The sequence below is a fragment of the Cyprinus carpio genome, chromosome B2, assembly GCF_018340385.1.
Source record: "Cyprinus carpio isolate SPL01 chromosome B2, ASM1834038v1, whole genome shotgun sequence".
Lineage (NCBI taxonomy): Eukaryota > Metazoa > Chordata > Actinopteri > Cypriniformes > Cyprinidae > Cyprinus > Cyprinus carpio.
This window is the reverse complement of record NC_056598.1, coordinates 30648676-30666374: the sequence shown is the minus strand read 5'-3', so window position 1 is coordinate 30666374 and position 17699 is coordinate 30648676. Positions and strand designations below refer to the sequence as shown.

Genomic DNA, 17699 nt, shown 5'->3' with positions numbered 1-17699 from the left:
TCATTTGCCTAAAATATAATAAATTGTAGTATGGTCACATAAGTAAGTTTTTATTTTTTGCACAAATATGCTACACTTAATGTTGATTTATTTCACCCATATACATTTTTTCACAGAAGTTATTTGAAACATTGACATAGATTTATGCATTAAATATGCATCCTATGTATATAGAATCACTTCTGTGACCTGAATTTGACTTGTTCACCTGTTTAAACTGTGCAGCAGTTCTGTGTTCTTAACATTGCTCTTATTGTCTCTATGGCTCTCTAATAGAGCCTCTATTTTTACTCTCCCTGTCCTCATCTATTTCTCTTTCCTTTCATTTTTCCTGCTCGATCTCTCCGCGTGTCTCCAGCTGTCTGTGGTGTTGGCTGCTCTCCAGGAACGGCCAGATGGCTCTGTAATTGGGAATGCATCGCTCTCTCTCTCCGTTCTCTCTTTATTTCTTTCTTGTGTTCATGGATCTCCTTCGTTCTCTCGTCTTCTATTTCGTAGCGTTTATTTGCACACATTTCACGTGGTTCTGTTCTTTGGGTTTCTCCATCATTGACATCAGATTGCTGGAGCGTCGCTTGTTTTTGACCCCTTCGTTGTGTTTAATTGGCTTGTATTTGGTCGCATGTTCATTATATTTACACTCTTTTGTGGCTAGACAGGCGTGCGTTGTTGTTTCTTTTGTTTTAGAGAATAACAAAATATAGTGTTTTCACGTCATGCATTTGTGTGTGAAAACTTAAGATGTTCAGAAAAAATCTCAGTGGTGGATAACCTGAACAACTAGTCATGTTAAGGAAACACAAACACATTGTTATTAAAAAAAAACGGTTGATAGAGAATGCAACAAAATGCTAGTTGGCTAATGATTAATTTCTTATTGTGACTCAGTTTCTAATTGTGACTCAATTCATTATTAAAAATTTTAGGTATTTTCTGAATTGAAGTAAATAATTTTTAATATTTAAATAAAATGGAATTTTATTTTTTATTTATTAAATAAAAGGTAAATTAACAATATATCTTAATGTAAACAAGTTACCATTTTATTAACACAAATTTCATTAAATTAAAAATAATGCATGCATTTATCTATATAAATAAAATGCATATATATATACACACACACAAAGATATTTAATAAAATTGTGAAGTGCAGCTTCTTGACTGGAATTTTTTTTTTATGCTTTTTTTTTTTTTTTTTTTTGAGCATATAGTGTTAGTATGTATTAAAATATGTAAATGGCTAAATTTATGGTAACTCATCATTGAAATGTCAAAGTTATTTTGGGGGCTGCTTGCGGTTCCTCTTGTCTGCTATATGTTGTGGTCGTCGGTGTGTTATTTTAGACTTTCCCTTGAGTCAGGGTTCGTTTTCTGATGAATGTTTCCTAATTTATTGCACATGCACACATACTGCGGCTAAAGCAGAACCGCGTCTTCTGGACGATCACATGACTTTGGTGGGCTCTGACCTGAATCCCAGCTTTGGTTTCTTCTGTCTGGCAGGTTTATCCCGGTTCCACCGGTGAGGACTATAACCCTGACGGCTCCGGATACCCCGGATCCAAAGCTGCAAACCTTTATCCAGGCTCTTTCTGGCCAGGTATGTGCACAGAAGATGCTGATGGCTGCTTTCTGTCTGATTTGCTGGTTTTATTAGTAATACTGTAAACTTTGCATTGCATCACCTAAAATAAATCATGTGACTTATGTGGCCTTTTCTTTTTTTTTTGGAGTGTTTTCTGCCTTTTTTATTTGTATTGCAACATGCATTTTGTGTAAATGTTCCATATTTATTATGCTGCTTGTATTTGGTGGAAATCATTGCAGCACATATTTTGTATATTTAAAAAATTCCATTAAATTGACAAAGGATAGATTATAAATATGGTCTCTTCACGTGATCAGTGGTGCTCTTTGGACATTTGGAGGTAAATATCAAACTGAGAAGATGAAAAACTCCAAGACACTCGTGATCTACACATTTCGGCTGCTTTTGCAATAATTCTACAGTTGATCTTCCGGCGGTTTCTTTGGATCACATGTTTTGATGAGTTTTTGGTTTCTCAGATGGGCTTCCGGATCATTGGGGTCAGTCTGGTTATCCTCCGGTCATGAGTAACTCTCCTCACATCGCCCAGCCGGCTCCGTTCCCCTCCATAAACACACAGGTGAGCCCAGCACTCACAGTCCATCTGCAGCTCGATCAATAATCTTATTATGGATTAATATGAAACCATTTCTAATGTGTGACCCTGGACCACAAAACCTAAGGTCACTTAAGGGTCAGTTGTTCGAAAATGAGATGTATACATAATCTGAAAGCTGAATATATAATCTTTCCATTGATGTATGGTTTGTTAGGAGGACAATATTTGTCTGAGATACAACTATTTGAAAATCTGGAATCTGAGGGTGCAAAAAAATCTAAATATTAGAGAAAATCATCTTTAAATTGTTCAAATGAAGTTCTTAGCAATGCATATTACTAATCAAAAATTAAGTTTTGATATATTTACAGTAGGAAACTGACAAAATATCTTCATGGAACATGATCTTTACTTAATATCCTAATGATTTTACCATGAAAGAAAAATTTATAATTTTGACCCATACAATGTATTGTTGGCTATTTCTACAAATAAACCTGTGCTACTTATGACTGCTTTTTTGTGATGAAGGTTTGTATTTTTTGAGTTTACAATGTATTGTTGTATATATATATATATATATAGTGACTATTTATTTTTAAATACAAATTATAAATACATAAAAATATATTTAAATAAATGGCTAAATTTATAATATTGTCACATTTATGGTGTCTCTTAGGTCACTCAGCATTGATGGGTCTCAAAGTGATTCATTTTTGGTAAAAAAATATTTAAATATACTTACAATCTGTATTTAAATATATCATTTTTATATTTAAATACAAATTATAAATATATAAAAATAAAAATGCATACATTTAAATGGCTAAATTGTCATTTATGGTAACTCTTCTCAGTCTTGGTTATTTAGTTATAAAAATTGGCTTTATAAATATTTATAATTTGTGTTTTAATATAAAATTTTATGTTTAAATATAAATTATGCATTTATAAAAATGTATTTAAATATAAAAATTGGCTAAATTTATAGTTTGTCATTTAACTCTTCTCAGGTCTCTCTGGCAAAGTTGTTTATTTATTAAAAAATGTGTAAATTGTATTTTAATATAAATTGTTTGAAAAAAATTCTCAGTATATAAAAGTGTGTGTGTGTGCGTGCATATATATATATATATATATATATATATATATATATATATATATATATATCTATATATATATATATATATATATATATATATATATATATATGTGTGTATATGTATGTAAAAGACTAAATTTAAAGTATTTATGGTAACTCTTCTTAGGTCATTTGCCAGACATGTCAAATTATATATATATATATATATATATACATGCATGCAGACAGATGGTTGGAGATTAGACGTTTGTTTAATAATTGCAGAAAGCTTAGTTGTGTCTGATTAGTCATGAGCTCAGATTCATTTGGTTAAAAAATAGCTCCTGATGACATCATCTAGATGTTTTTTTTCCTTTCTTATGAGCCAGAGACCACAGAAGAAATGCATTCAATTACCGCAGACCTTCATGTGGAAAAGCAATCGAACATTCCTGATGTTGAACCTGCTCTTTTTCAGCGTCTCAATTGCTTTTGGGCGGCACCAGAGCTGCATGATAGATACCACAACATGTCTGCCACGTGCTCGTGAATAATTGTGTGTGTGTGTGTGTGTGTGTGTGTGTGTGTCGCCTGCAGAAGCGGCAGCCTTTGCCCCTGTCGCCGCAGAATTACCCTCTGCACGGGAGCGAGGTCAACTTACCCAGCAGCTTCCACCCGGCCTCGGCTGGATACGGCGTTCCCAACCACACGCCGCCCATCAGCGGCTCCGACAGCATCATGGGTAAGACTCTCCACCCTGACGTGACCACAAACCAAAGAGAAACGACCTGCTCTCGTTTCAGTTCACCTGCAAACACAGCTTCATTCTCTGTTCACAGTCAGCAGAGCTGGAAACGCAGGCAGCTCCGGGGCAGAGATCGGGAAAGCGCTCGCTTCGGTGAGTGTGTCATTTACAATTTAATGTGGTGATAAACTCCTGGTAGTAATATCGTAATTGGAAAGCTTATAAGGAATGTATTTGCTAAATTTGTGTAAGCAGTACACATCAAAACATGCGTAATAAAAACATGTACGTACCAGATTCATCGTAATAACGAGTACTTATAGTCCAATGAAACAATAATGTTGAAATATTGATGGATAATCCTTTGTGTACGTCTCATTTCTTCGGGGAGAGTTATTGTTTGTATCCGTTATGGGAAAGTCTATATCAAAAAACTACATCTTTGTAGTAAAAATCAACATGGTTTTGGAGCATGCAGTGTCAGAAACAGAAGAGACCATCCACTAAAAAAAAAAAAAAAGACATAATTTTTAATGGAATTTTCTTCAGATTTAAAATATAAACTCATGAGACATGTGACTTTCAACCCATTACTCTTCTGGATTGCTCCAGGGCTGATTTCAGGTATTTTTATATGAAATAAATAAAAAAAAATTCAGTGTGGTACAATTCTTTTCAAGGCACTTCAGTGTCTATAACATTTTATCTTTTGGAGCATTATCAACTCTGGATGATGGATAGTAAAGCCCATATATGTGTGTGTGTGTGTGTGTGTGTGTGTGTGTGTGTGTGTGTGTGTGTGTGTGTGTATAACTCTTAATATTGACTTAATGACTTAATATTGTCTCTTATGATTTTTAGATATATCCCTCTGACAATAACGGCAGCAGCTACTCCCCGAGTCCCTCCACTCCTGTGGGCTCTCCTTCAAATGTTGCTGGTGGGTTTCCTGAAGGGTCGTGTCTTAAACGGCGCTGTAGTGCCATCTGCTGTGTGATTGCTCTGATGCCTCCGCGCACAAGGCTTTATTGACTCTTGTGTTTGTGTTTTCAGCTTCTGCATCTCAGTGGCCCAAAGGCTCCTCTCAGCCCGCGCCGTCTCCCGGGTTCGAGCCCGGACTGCAGGCGCTGGTACGTTCCCTTGCATCGCCATAGAGCAGAGAAACTAGAGATTAAATAAACTATTTAACCAGAGATTTTACTGTGAGTTACATATGAAATATGCATGTATGATATTTCTAGAAACATCAAATAATATACATGATCCATATTTGAAGTCCACATATAGGAACTTTAATATATAGGCATTATAAATTATATAGCCATACATATAATATATAAATTATATGCATCTTTTTATAAAGTTAAATTTGTTATTCTGAACCAGGGTTTTATAGATACAAATAAAACCCATTATAAAAACATTTGTTACTTGAAATAAAATAAACGTTAACTGATATAAAACAAAATGTTAACTTTTTATTTCGTCTAGTTTCCATGGCAACATTTCTCATTTTAATTTAGTTTGCCTTGATGTACAAAAATAACTAAAACTGAAATAAATTAATGAAAACTATATAGACACATGTATAAAAAAAAATTACAAAACATACAAAAATGAATGAAACTTTACATTTCGAATGAAAACGGAAAATATAAAGATAAAAACTGATTTAAAAATATTTCATGATACTAGCTCAATGATATTAAAATAACACTCCTGAACAGCAACATTAAAATGTTTTGATGGGTATTTATGATTGAACTACATTTATAGAAATATGTCTAATCGGTTGATAAAAGTGTGTTCTACATTTAAGAGAACAAATAGGCATAATTAACTTTTAGTCCCCTCTTTCGTCTTTAAAGGGTTAGTTCACCCAAAAATGATGATTATTTTGTTATTGATTAATCATCATGTTGTTGTTAAAAACGTGTGAGATCTGTTTTCATCTTCGGAGCACTTTTTGATATTTTTTATTTAGTCCGAGAGCTTTCTGTCCCTCCATTGGGAATGTGTGTACGGTATACTGTCCACGTCCAGAAAGGTAATAAAAACATCTTCAAAGTAGTCCATGTGACATCAGAGGGTCCGTTAGAATTTACTGAAGCATCGAAAATACATTTTGCTCCAAAAATAACAAAAATTACGACTTTATTCAGTATTGTCTTATTTTCTGTGTCTTTCGGGTGTGTTACTTTGAATATGATTTTATGATGTACATACATTCTCAATGGAGGGACAGAAAGCTCTCGGACTGAATCTAAAATATCTTAAACTGTGTTCCGAAGATGAACGGAGGTCTTACGGGTTTGGAACGACATGAGGGTGAGTCATTAATGACATAATTTTCATTTTTTGCTGAACTAACCCTTTAAGGCTCACAGAAATAACGTTCATTGCCAAAGCTCTGTTGCAAACTGCATCGTTGTGCATTTGATGAACTTTGGCAGCTTGAGTGATGTGTGGTTTTTGCAGAGTAAGATGGATGACCGTCTGGGTGAAGCACTGCAAGTGTTGAGTCATTATGCGGTTGGTGCAGACATGCAGAGTTTACTGAGCGCAGCTGGACATTCGGCCGGTGCAGCGGCCCTGGGCTCCATCAGTCAGGCCTTCGGGCTCTCCAGCCGTCTGCCAGGCCTGGTGAGTGTTTCCAACCCCAGTGAGCTGCCTGCTCGGGGCCCTGTGAAATCTGCTTTATTTGTTCCTGAATTTTGTTTTAAAGGGGTCATGACATGGATTTTTTTTATTATTTTAAAGGGGTCATCGGATGCAACATGCACTTTTACAAGTTGTTTGAACAGAAATGTGTGTTGAAAGTGTGTATACACAATAGTGGTCAACCGATATTGGTTTTTTGACTGCCGATATCTTGGAAAGCAGGGGGTCGATAGCCGATATAAAGCCGATTTAATAAAAAAAAAAAATATCTAATTAATATTTAAGAAATTTTAAATAATTTGACAATGGATTAAAAAATAAATGTGTAAAATAAACATACTTATACTTTTAGATGACAAAGTATTTTTCACAAATAAATAAATATTTAATAAAAAATATAATTAAAAAGGAAGTAAACACCGTAGCCAAAAAGGCAATCAGTATTCTGGGAAGTTTGTGTGCATTTGGAATCATATTTTTCAAATAAAGCCAGGGTAACACTAATTTTACATACAGCACAGAAAATGACATGAAATTAATTAAAAAATAAAATATATAATCAAAAAGGGTGTCTAATCAATTGAAATCATAAAACTTTAACAATTCAAAAATTAAAATTGTGATTTTTTTGGGGATTGTGTGTTTTTATGATTTAATACAAATTTATTAGCAAAAATATTGGTAAAAAATTGAATGCATAAAACCTCAAAAGTCTTTAAAAATTTAATCAAATGAAATTTGAATAATTTCTTTATTTTTTTTGTTGGGAAAACATAATTTTTTTGTTTTTTTAATAAAATGGTGGTCAAACAAACTGTGTGATAACCCTTAAGAAATGGTATTACTATTTTTTATTACTTTGAGAAGTACATTACACTGTACAATAGTAATTAAACTGTACTTTTATTTTGGCGAGTTGTAGTAAAGGCCTTTGAGTTTCTTGGTGTATCTGATCGTTTTCTTCAATGAAATGATGAAATGCTGGTAAAGTGACTCTCAGGGCAGTTCATGTGGAGTGAGAAGGCAGATGAGTGTACATTACTATTAACTTCTGCTCTTTTCTCTAGATGTCAAATCACAGTGATGATGCCGCAGGTTTACCACAGTCCAGTGCTCTGCTGCAGGGACACCACGCCCCCCATCAGGCCCCGCCCACTTCCCAGTCTGACACTTTTACCAGTCAGTGATGTTCTTTGAGTTTTACTGCTCATTTCATGACATTTGATTGATTGAGATTCATAAATGATGTGCTTTGTGCAGGTATTTAAGCAGACAGACATGCAAAATGTCTTTGTATCATGCATGCTTTTCAGACTTATAAAGTATTTCTGTAGCTCAAGAAACACTAAATTTATAGGTTCGGTTCTCAGGGAATGCATGAACCGATAAAATGCATACCTTGAATGCAATGCAAGTCCGTTTGGATGAAAGCATCTGCCAAATGCATAAATGTTCAACATTTATGAGTCTAATTTTAACATCCAGAAATCAAACACATCACCTTTAAAGAATTACAGGATGATTTCACAGAGCTGTTGTCGCACAGTGTGATCAGCATTTTCTGTTGCTAATCTCATCTTGTTTTTGTCTGTCAGGTCTTTCTTTGCCTCACTCCTCTCACTCATCCAGCTCGGATATAAAGCGGGAAGATAAGGAAGATGATGAGAACCTGTCTATTGCAGATAAATCAGAGGATGAGAAGAAAGACGGGAAAAGCCGCACGCGATCGAGGTACTTGCCCGCCCTGCAAACCTTCATTTAATCCCAGGTGAAATTCATATACAGTACTGGTCAAAAGTTTGGAATAATTAAGATTTTTTAAATGTTTTTTAAGAAGTCTCTTATACTCACCAAGGCTGCATTTATTTGACCAAAAAACAGTAATATTGTGAAATATTATTGCAATTTAAAATAACTTTTCAGTGGGAATGTTAAACTGTAATTTATTTCTGTGATGCGCAGCTGTATTTTCAGCATCATTACTCCAGTCTTCAGTGTCACATGATCTTCAGAAATCATTCTAATATGATGATTTGCTGCTCAAGAAACATTTTTGATAATTATCAGTGTTGAAAACAGTTGTGCTGCACAATATTTCTGTGGAAACCGTGATACTTTTATTTTTCAGGATTCACAGATGTATAGAAAGTTCAAAAGAACAGCATTTATGTAAAAATGGAAATCTTTTGTAACATTTATAAATGTCTTCAGTTTCACTTGCTCAAGTGAATAAAAGTATTAATATAAATTTAATTTAATTTACACCAAACTATTGAATAACAAAAATAAGCAGCATAAACTGTTTCAAAATGTTTCTTGAGCAGCAAATCAACATATTAGAATTATTTCTGAAGGATCGTGTGACAATGAATGATGCTGAAAATTCAGCTTTGATCACAGCAATAAATAACATTTTACAATATATTCACATAGAAATTGCAATAGTATTTCTCAATTTTAATGATTTTACTGTATTTTAGTCAAATAAATGCAGCCTTGGTGAGCAGAAGAAGCTTCTTCTTTTAAAAACATTAACAAGTCATAATTATTCCAAACTTTTGATTGCCAGTTAAGTTGCATCAGTAAACACTCAATATACTCGACATTCCCACCTCCAGCAGCTTCTGATTGGTCCATTTTAAAACCTTGACGTGAGGTATGCGTCGTTCCCTGTCAGTGTGCCCTGATTGTTTTGCCTGTAACCCCTTTCACCCCTTTGTTCCTCTGACCCATGAAGCAAGATGATGAAGAAGATGACGAGGACTTGCCGATTGAGGTGAAGGCGGAGCGGGAGAAAGAGCGGCGCGTGGCCAATAACGCCCGTGAGCGTTTGCGCGTTCGCGACATCAACGAGGCCTTCAAAGAGCTGGGCCGCATGTGCCAGCTGCACATGAACAATGAGAAACCTCAGACCAAACTGCTCGTCCTTCACCAGGCCGTAAACGTTATTCTCAACCTGGAGCAGCAAGTGCGAGGTCAGTGTGTGTGGCTGACCTCCGATCAGTGCTCAGACACCGCAGAGATTCGTCTGTGGTTGGGACACCTGATTGGGTGCAAGGGGAGGTGGACGGATTTGTTGACTGGAGATATTAAATGCATGATGGATAAATGCATATGCATCTAGGTTCATTACAAGTTATTTTAAGGCAAGACACTACAAGCTAAAAATCTCTTGTTAGTTTTCAAAAATTAGGGCCATTTTCTGACTAGTGGAAGGAAAACATGTAAAATAAACATTTGTGTGTTTATTTTATTAAACTTTTATCTATTCGTGTCTATACTTTTTAATTACAAAACATATTTTTAAAAGTTTTTTCTCCACTTTAGCAGCACTTACATAGACCAAAACTTAGGGTTTTATTCATATCTTTATTCTGAAGGTTTTTACTGAGGGGTTTGTCCATATATCATTCACACTGATTTATATAACAATTTATTCCTTAAAACATGGCGAAGATGATTATTTTTAAAGGCTTTGAGGTTTTTTCCTCCACTTAAGCAGCACTTACAAACACCAAAATTTACAGTTTTATTCCTCTCTATATTCTGAAGGTTTTTACTGAGGGGTTTGTTCATATATCATTCATATTGGTTTATATAACATTTTATTCCTAAAACATGGTGAAAATGCTTATATTTAAAGGCTTTGAGGGTTTTTTCTCTACTTTACCAGCACTCACATACACCAAAACTTAGGGTTTTATTCCTATCTATATTATGAAGGCTTTTACTGAGGGGTTTGTTCATAAATCATTTACACTGATTTGTAGAACATTTTATTCCTACAAACATGGTAAAAATTTAATTGTTTTCTGTCTGTTGACAGTATTTTTTAATTTATGGAGTGATAAAAAGAGAAAACCAAAATCCCCTCTTTATAAACTTTTAACTGTAATGTGTCGACAAAATCAAACAAGAATTTTGAACCTGGCTTTATCCAGTGTTCAGAAAAATGTATGAAAATTAGTGCATCTTTAATTCGTGCATTTCATTTGTGCATTTCAATTAGTTAATTTTCAGAAAACTTGATGTAATTAATCAACTGGGGAAGTATGGCGAAATCTATTATTTATTTTACACTTTTCACATGTTGTGTCTTGCCTTAAAATAAGCCCTAGAAACAGCCTAGCAACACCTCGACAACCAGCCGAGTTGCATTAATCTCAAGAATATTTCCTTTTAATAGTATCTTAAGTTATTAAAATGTAAATATATATTATTAAAATATGTAAAGTATTAATTTATCTTGATGGAAATTTTTGAGATGCATTATGTAGTATGTTACAGAAGCCTCCTGCCTCCCCGCGGCCCACACAGGTGTCTGTTTAGGGTGATTGTGGGACTGTCTGCACTTTCTGTAACTGTGCATGTGTTTCTATCTGTCATTTCATGTTTAGCACTCGTCCTTTCCTGTTTTCTGTTCATCTCACCTGCTTGCAAGATTCATGCAACTAACAAACTCAGATTAAAGCTAATTGGAATCGTTAATTGTCATTTACTAACTCTAGGAAAGTTTTGAAGGGTTTTAGAGTGAATGTACAATCAACCCAAAAAAAAGCATTATAAAAGTATCCCAACTGTCTTGTGCACCATATTCCTTCTTCTCAAGTCTTATGTTTTGTTTGGGAAACAGAGATGACTTTAAAGGCCAACTTCAAAGAACTAGCAGTGACAAAAGCCAACGGTGTTGTCGTCTAACGTCGGCAGCGTCTGGATCAAAATATACAGCACAGACTACTAGGGCCGTCAAAAATACATTTGAATTTCGAATATTCATCGAATTTAAAATTAAAAGTACACATTTGAATGCAAAAATGTTGCATTCGAATTTTAGGTGTGCATCAGGCAGCCTTATCAGTGGCAGACCAAATGCGATGAAGTGTCATTGCATTTTAATGATTTTTTTTAGCCTATCTAGTTGAAGCCACCAGATGTGGTGCTGCTACATTGTTCATTCAAAATATTGTGGAAAAAGAGAACATCAATGCAGAGAAGATGTTGTTTACGTCAAAACTGAAACCAAGCCGTTCACACAGAACTCATATTTGTCACATTTTCTAGAGGGACATCTTATCACTGTTACACTCGTGTCTCGCACAAGAGAGCCAAATTTAGTAAGCCATGTAAAATAAATGTAAGTTCAACTTTTAAAAAACATGTCTCGAGACTTCATGGCGGTTTTCCCCATCCCACTACAGCTCATGTTTTTCAATGAAAAAAATGTTGACAACTTTCTTCATTTTAAGCGGCTCATGTTGTTACGGAAAATTAGAACAGCCTTCTTTCTGTGCTGCCTTTATCTGTTTACTAGTTTTCATCACTTTTTGCTTTCATTCTGGGGCAGTGACTCATTCGCTAAACTGAGCATCCAATTAGAGTTCTCACTCGTACCGACGGTCCTGACGCCAATTGTGACCCAGGACCACAAAACCAGTCATAAGGGTCAGTTTAAGAGATTTATACATTATCTGAAAGCTGAGTAAATAATCTTTCAATTGATGTATGGTTTGTTAGGAGGACAATATTTGGCTGAGATACAACTATTTGAAAATCTGGAATCTGAGGGTGCAAAAAAAATCTAAATATTGAGAAAATCACCTTTAAAGTTTTCCAAATGAAGTTCTTAGCAATGCATATTACTAATCGAAAATTAAGTTTTGATATATTTACAGTAGGAAATTTACAAAATATCTTCATGGAACATGATCTTAATATTCTAATGATTTTTGGCATAAAAGAAAAATGTATAATTTTGACCCATAGAATGTATTTTTGGCTATTGCTACAAATATACCCCAGTGACTTATGACTACTTTTGTGCTCCAGGGACAAACCAAATAAACTAGCCTACAGGCGCTCACCGATAGCAAACTGTCTGCTTGGTGTGTCCTGGGCTTAAAGGTGCTGTATGTAGGATTGACATCGAGTGGTTGAACTAGGTATTGCAGTCCAAATTCAAAATATTGGAGAGGGTATTTTTATCCGGCCCCCCCTCCTCAGACTTGACTCACACGCAGGTTGCCAGATTGACGACACCAACAGGAACAAGTGCACTTGACGATGAATGAAATGAAGTACGCTGTGTTTTCCACCATCTGGCAACCCGGGTTGCTGAAATACAATTGGGTGAACTGGCAGTGGGCGGGTTTCACAAACCAAAACAAAGACCGGCATTCCGGCCCAGAAAGCACATTTTCAAAGGAGAATAACTGACTAGCATTGTTTTTCAGATAAACATGTAAACTTAGCATGTTTCTTAAATACCTGCAAACATATTATGGTATCTTTATGCTTTAGTAGAGTCAAAATTTTACACACAGCACCTTTAAGTCTGTTTTTTGACAATCTTCTTGTAGTTTATTCGCTCCACAACACTAAAGAAACAATTTTGTTGTCATTGACGTCCTATATATATATATATATAGGACGTCAATGACAACAAAATTGTTTTAATTGTTCCATTTAATTTGTTTAACTTATAGTATTTTTTGTGCTTTGTCATTTTTATTATTTTTATACAATTGTTTTTAAACATTTTTAAATGTTTTTTATTTCAATTTTAGTTTTAGTAATTTTAACTTATTCAGTTGTCAAAAAAAAGCAACATTTAGTTTGTTTTTCATCTAATATTATATTTCACTTAAACTTTTTAATCTTAATTTCAATTAAATTCAACTTAAATACAATTTCAATCATTTCAAAAATGTTTTTAGTGGTTATAATTTTATTTAACAATAATAACCCATGTGCAAACACGTCTTGGCGCAACAAGCATGAATAAACACATGCAAAACAAGAGATTTTCAGTGAATACAGGGTTACATTTCAGTTAATTTCCTCGTAAAACTCATTCATTTGACTTCAGAAGACTTGAAATGTAGTGCACTAGTCGTATGGACTGCTTTATGGTGCTTTTTTGTAATTTTTGCAGTTTGGCAGCATCTGTTCCCAATAGAGTAATGATTTTGATTATTCCTTCAAGACTAGTATGAATGCAGCCGTTTGTGCATAATGCATGCAACCATCCTGATTTCCACAGTGGACATCATCTATGCTTCTGTTTTTCTTTCTAGTTGTTCAATCCTTTTTAAATCTGCGTTCAGACACCTTATGGCTTTAATCTTTCCCCAATTGGACTGTTGCATGTCCGTAACCCCCCCCCCCCAATCCACTCAGAAACGCTATTTCCGCAGATTAGAAGAGATGGACTCATTCTTTTGTGTCTCCTTCCTAACATTTTACTCGCTTCAGACTCTAATGGTCTGATTAATGCTTGCATGTCATGTTTAACCCTCTGTTTGCCAGGTTGTTTTTCTTTTTACCCATCTTTCCATCTGTTCTTCAGCCCTTTTCTTTGCAGATGGCCGCAGTGGTTTTTAGTCTCATGCTGCATCATAAATGCATCTCAGCAGCGGGATGCGTTTACGATGAGACAGTCGCATTCACCTCATCCTGTCTTCTGTCTGGCTCTCTCAGTGGCAGTGTGTGTTTCTGTTCGGTTCTTGGCAGACGGTGCATCTCTCTCATCTTGCTGTCCTCTCGTCTTGCGCTCTTTCGCTCCGCGGCAGATCCCACAGGCCTCCTGAAAGCCACTGACTCTAATGCGTAGCGACCGACTGTGTCTGCTTTAAAATTGCGTGTCCGGTCACGATGAAAGAAAGATGCTCCGGATCGGCCGCGTCCCGCTCTTCTCTCTGCACCTCCACTGGATCCCTCTCTGCAACCCTCGTTTAACTGGAATCAGTGCAGTTTTAATTGGTTTAGTCGGTTCAGACCAATTAAAGTTGGTATGGAGTTTAAAATGCAGCATTTGTTTCTGCTTTTAAAATCATCTTAAATATCTGTGGATTGTTTAACATGTAAAACAGGATTAATGACACTAGGGTTTTGCAGGGATCTTTTTGGGCATTTTATATTTAGGGACATTTTCTTGACTGGACATATATTGGACATATATTTATATATATATATATAGTTTTTTAATTTAATAATATTTGAATATTTTTAAATATATGTAATAAAATATATGCATTTAATAAAATGGTAATTACAATGTAAAAAGTATTTTTTATTACTAAACATTTTAGTAAAATTATAATTAATATATTTATAATGCAAAATAAAATAATGTTATGTTATCATGGTAGTTAGTAATAATATATTATAATACTATGAAAAATATAATAGATTTATTATTTAAAAATAATTAATAGTTTGTGTGTGTGAGTGTGTGTGTGTGTGTGTGTGTGTGTGTGTGTTGTGTGTGTGTGTGTGTGTGTGTGTGTATTATATATATTTGTATTTATAGATTTTATATATTTATTTATTTATATATTTATAATTATAAAGTATTTTGAATGAATTATGATATCATAGTTTTTATTTTTTTTAATTTAAATAACATCAATTAATTACATGAAAAATATATATTTATATATATTATATCAAATTATAATGAATTAAAGAAATTGCATATGTAATAAAAAAAAATATATATATATTAAATATATGATATTTATATATATATTTTTTTTATATATATATGATATATATGAATATATATATATTTTTAAATATGATATATAAAAATCATAATTTTAAATATACATTTTTATATATAAAAACACACGCACACACACACACACACATATATATATATTATATATATATATATATATATATATATATAAAATATTCACTAAAGAACTATTTAGAACAAATTTACTGCAATTAACAGGTTCTTCTGTAGTCCTTAGTGGTTGAGTAGTATGGTTCTTTTAAAGCTAATGAAGCCAAGACGGTTGATTTAGTGACTTAACGAGAGGCTAAATGACTAACGAGCCGCGCTCGCCCCTGGCAGCAGCGTGTCGGAGGAGTGTCTGACGGTGGAGGAGAAGGAGCAGCGTGAGCGCGAGCGGCGCATGGCCAATAACGCTCGGGAGCGGGTGCGTGTGCGCGACATTAACGAAGCCTTCAGGGAGCTCGGCCGCATGGTGCAGCTGCACCTGAAGAGCGACAAGGCTCAGACTAAACTCCTCATCCTCCAGCAGGCCGTGCAGGTCATCCTGGGCCTGGAGAGACAGGTGCGAGGTAGGACCAACCCCTGTGAGCCGCCACCGTCCTGCCGAGAATCAGCAGACACACACACACACACACACACACCGCTGCTGCTGCTGCTGCTGAGAGCCGCGTCTCTTTCCTCGCCTCCACTGCTGCTGTGTATTTGTGTGATGCTGACCTTTAGCATCTTCCTGCACAACTTCTGCCTCATTAACAGCCTTTCCTATCAGTCCTTCATTTTAAACGTGTTGGTTATGATTGGAGCAACTAAATATGTTCGGGTTAATCTCACTAAAACATGTCTAGATCATATTTCACCCAAAAATAAAAAAGCATGGTATTACCACAGTATATGTCTGAAAGCTATGGTATTACCGTGGTGAAGCAATCAGGCTACGATGTTATTAGTCTTGTTAATTAAATATTACAATTTGTAGCATTTCATGAAAACTAAAGGTGCTTTCCTGGTGAATTCTAATTATTTATAATAAATGTTTAATTTTTTTTTTCTCCCTTTTTTTTTCCCGTTCTCATTATTCTTAAATTTAATTGTCGTTAGTTCCCTTTTACTGTTTATGAATGAATAGTGTTACCTGAGGTATAAATACTTAAAATAATAAAACAGATTAAAAAGATTGTCAAATAAAAGATATATTTGTGTTATAAATATTGCATAATATTAATATATTATAATAGTTTTATAATATTAATATATTGTAAAATGTATTACATTTAAATTATATAATATTATAGATATTAAAAAAATGTATATACAAATTAGTGCTGTCAAATGATTAATCACGATTAATTGCATCCAAAAATTTTGTTTATATAATATATGTGTGTATTGTGCATATTTATTATGTATACATAAATAGACACACATGCATGTATATATTTAAGAAAAAGGTTATGTTTATATATGAAATATATTTATATATAAATTTTATTTTTTTATTTTAAATATATATTTTTTATTAATTGTATTTATTTTCTAAATATATACTATATGTGTGTGTATTTTTAAATACATAATAAATATACACAGAACATACATATATTAGTTTTTGGATGAAATTAATCATGATTAATTGTTTGACAGCACTAATAAAAATAAATAGTAAAATAGTATTAAAACAGTAACTACCCTGATTTATTAATACCGGAAATTATTAATTTATATATATATATATGTATATATGTATGTATGTATATGTGATGTTTATGTGATGTTTTGTTATATAAAAATATTAATATTAAATTTACATTATGTAATATTAAAATCTAGAGTATAGAATAATGTGTATTATAGCATATTTGCATTATACATCTATATTGTTATAAAAAATTGTACATTAAATTTTAATTTTACAATGTATTATGAAAATACAGTGCATTGAATATAGAATAAAATATATAGTATAAATATGGTTTATTATATTGTATATTATAGCATATAACAGAAAAGTTTATTTTTTTTTTTACATTCTTTACGCACAAATTTTTATATTACAATTATATAATATAATAATTTTTAATTGCATAATATATTATATAAAATACAATGTGTATATATACATTGTTTAAACAAGTATGTGTTATGTGTCACATTGCAGTAATGAAGAATGTGTGTGTTATTACAGTAATTCTCTGTTTTTGGGATGAATTATGAGCCAGACATGTGTGTATTATTATGTTTTTTGTATGTTTTTTGGGTGAGTTATGTTCTTGACATTTTCTTAAGTGTACAAACCTTTCCTTCATTAAACATGTTTGACTGGAGCTTCAGCAGACATTAATATCTGATCTGAATGGCTGTTTTGCTCAGAGCGTAATCTGAACCCGAAGGCGGCGTGTCTGAAGAGGAGAGAGGAGGAGAAGGTCTCAGGAGACTGTCTGGGAGGAGACGGACACGCACATATCTAACGCTCAGGTGAGCTTCACATCTGGGGTTACGATGAAGCAGCTGAATATTCATATTGTGTTTATGCACTTGGTG

General features: G+C 33.8%; 1 protein-coding gene across 3 annotated transcripts in view; it reads left to right on the top strand.

Moving 5' to 3' along the window:
- LOC109089308 (transcription factor E2-alpha-like) overlaps nt 1-17699 on the top strand; it is a 40531-nt gene that overhangs the window by 20802 nt on the left and 2030 nt on the right. Inside the window, exons 9-19 of one of the 3 annotated variants that reach the window (XR_006154068.1) lie at nt 1507-1603; nt 2071-2171; nt 3832-3976; nt 4074-4132; nt 4841-4919; nt 5033-5109; nt 6458-6622; nt 7708-7819; nt 8236-8371; nt 9378-9615; nt 17529-17633. Coding sequence is in view for 2 of the 3 variants with exons in the window: in XM_042719115.1 (XP_042575049.1) it covers nt 1507-1603; nt 2071-2171; nt 3832-3976; nt 4074-4132; nt 4841-4919; nt 5033-5109; nt 6458-6622; nt 7708-7819; nt 8236-8371; nt 15501-15730; nt 17529-17626 (1299 nt within the window). In the remaining variant the exon portion in view is untranslated. Of the gene's footprint in view, nt 1-1506; nt 1604-2070; nt 2172-3831; nt 3977-4073; nt 4133-4840; nt 4920-5032; nt 5110-6457; nt 6623-7707; nt 7820-8235; nt 8372-9377; nt 9616-15500; nt 15731-17528; nt 17634-17699 lie in introns of all 3 variants that reach the window. The other 2 variants (XM_042719116.1, XM_042719115.1) reach the window with 2 other exon arrangements.